The sequence below is a fragment of the Nematolebias whitei genome, chromosome 7 (assembly GCF_014905685.2).
Source record: "Nematolebias whitei isolate Nwh7 chromosome 7, NemWhi1, whole genome shotgun sequence".
NCBI classification, from domain to species: domain Eukaryota; kingdom Metazoa; phylum Chordata; class Actinopteri; order Cyprinodontiformes; family Rivulidae; genus Nematolebias; species Nematolebias whitei.
The window spans coordinates 40,092,833-40,094,836 of NC_056504.1; the positions used below are offsets into that span (position 1 = coordinate 40,092,833).

The 2,004-nt window shown below is 45.6% G+C and overlaps 1 protein-coding gene across 2 annotated transcripts in view; it reads left to right on the forward strand.

The window, feature by feature from the left end:
* LOC119412514 (AMP deaminase 2) overlaps nt 1-1,720 on the forward strand; it is a 27,509-nt gene extending 25,789 nt beyond the window's left edge. For both annotated transcript variants that reach the window (XM_037679530.1, XM_037679531.1), the window contains 3 exons: nt 200-373; nt 475-585; nt 1,349-1,720. In XM_037679530.1, the coding sequence (XP_037535458.1) occupies nt 200-373; nt 475-585; nt 1,349-1,567 (504 nt within the window). In that variant the 3' untranslated portion in view covers nt 1,568-1,720. The remainder of the gene's footprint in view (nt 1-199; nt 374-474; nt 586-1,348) is intronic.
* Nucleotides 1,721-2,004: the final 284 nt, after the last annotated feature.

Consider the following 2,004-nt stretch of genomic DNA (forward strand, 5'->3'; position numbering starts at 1 on the left):
TACTTAGCAGTTTTTCACTTATTGCGGGGCTTCAGAGTACGGATCCCCCGCGATAAACGAGGGACTACTGTATTAGGTTTACTAGAGGAGGATATTTCAGCGCTTGGATTAAAGATTTCAGATTTCTGCTGAGTAAGACGAGGTCTGTTCTCACTGTGGTGCTGAAATTTAACTCACAGCTGCTTCTCCTGCTCTTCAGGCCCCGGTACTTCAGTACCTGTACTACCTGGCTCAGATCGGCATTGCCATGTCGCCGCTGAGTAACAACAGCCTTTTCCTCAGTTACCACCGCAACCCGCTGCCAGAGTATCTGTCCAGAGGCCTCATGATCTCTCTGTCCACTGACGACCCCCTTCAGTTCCACTTCACCAAAGTCTGTATCAGATCATTTCAGTCCTACTCTTGCATGCAGCTGATAAAAGTACAGTCCTGATGTGTGCAGATGTGTGAAATGTATGTTCCCTTTGTGTCCAGGAGCCGCTGATGGAGGAGTACAGCATTGCAGCTCAGGTGTGGAAACTGAGCTCATGCGACATGTGTGAGCTGGCACGAAACAGTGTCCTGATGAGTGGGTTTTCCAACAAGGTAAACTAGTTTAGAACCCTTCATGTATAAATCAGAAATCATACAAGTATCAATTCATGATTTAGAGAAGTGTGGCACAGTTCTGCTAACGCTTCAGTCTTTTTGTAATTATCCTGTTCCGACTGCGACAGAAAAAGTTTTACACAATGGGGGAGCTGCACAGGACAACTGTTTGCTTCTGTAAATTAGACATTCTAGTTTGCCATCTGCTGTAAAGTTATAATTAATGTGCACTTTGGTAAACGTGATCTCTCTGAGGCCACAGCCTCCAATGCCTAGTCTACAATGAGTATTAATTATTTTTTACAACTGGTCTAAATTTGTCCGTCTTCATTTCTAACTCGATGAAATAAACGTTGGGTGGGCTTCTGAAGCAGGTACAACACGAGTACAGGTGGGCAACGAGAAAAAGTGCACGGCCAAGTTTACAGTTTTGTAAGCTGCATGCTCAAAAAATGGGCTGTGATTTTTAGAAACTGGCTTCTCAAAATGCGGCCACACCGCTCGCTGGTCGCTTGTCACTCAGAGTTCAGTGAAACTCCAACTGAAAAAAAGGGTTCATTTTCTCAACGTTTTGATTCAACTGGTCTTGAACAGCTGCAAACCACTGCATTACTCTCCTCCCACAGACTTCAAAGCCTCTGAGCCAAAGCTTTGCTGTAAATGTACTTTTGTTTCCTTAACGGTTTACTGGAACCAGACTTTGCTGCAAATGTTTCTAAAAGATTTCAGTTTTGACTCGTGCAGCTTCTTTAACCTGCAGGTGAAAAGCTACTGGCTCGGCCCCAGTTATTACCGGGAGGGTCCTGAGAGCAACGACATCCGCCGCACCAACGTCCCCGACATCCGAGTGGCGTACCGCTTCGAGACCCTCACCGAGGAGCTGCACCTCATAACTCATGCTGTGCGCACAGAAGAGGAGCTGGACGGTGTCGAAGAGGACGACTCTCTGACCATGGGTCCACTCCCGGGACAGCACTGAGGTCCCAGTTCACCAACCGCCACCCCCGTCTCTTCCCTTGAATCCCCAACACGTAATGTGAGAGTAATCCTGCTGTTAGGCCTCTAAACTCCACCAAGCATCAGTGTAGACGCTTGTTGCACTTTTTAGAGCTGTACAGTGAGAAAAAAGCCAAGATTAAAGATCTGCACGATGATCTGAGCTCCATTCTTTGATTCTTGTTAAACTATGGAAATAAATTTAGATTTTAGTTTCGACCTCTACCTTCTTTTTACAGTTCACTCCTGCTTTAGAAACAGTGATATTACAATATTTACATTTCAGTGTAATTTCACTTCCACCGTGCATTTCTGCTGCTTACTGTTCTCTTTGTACTCTAGCAACAGATCAGAGGTGCAGCTGTGAAACACGGTTAGAGGTCGAACTTACCTGCACAGGAGCAAACTTTATCAAGGTTC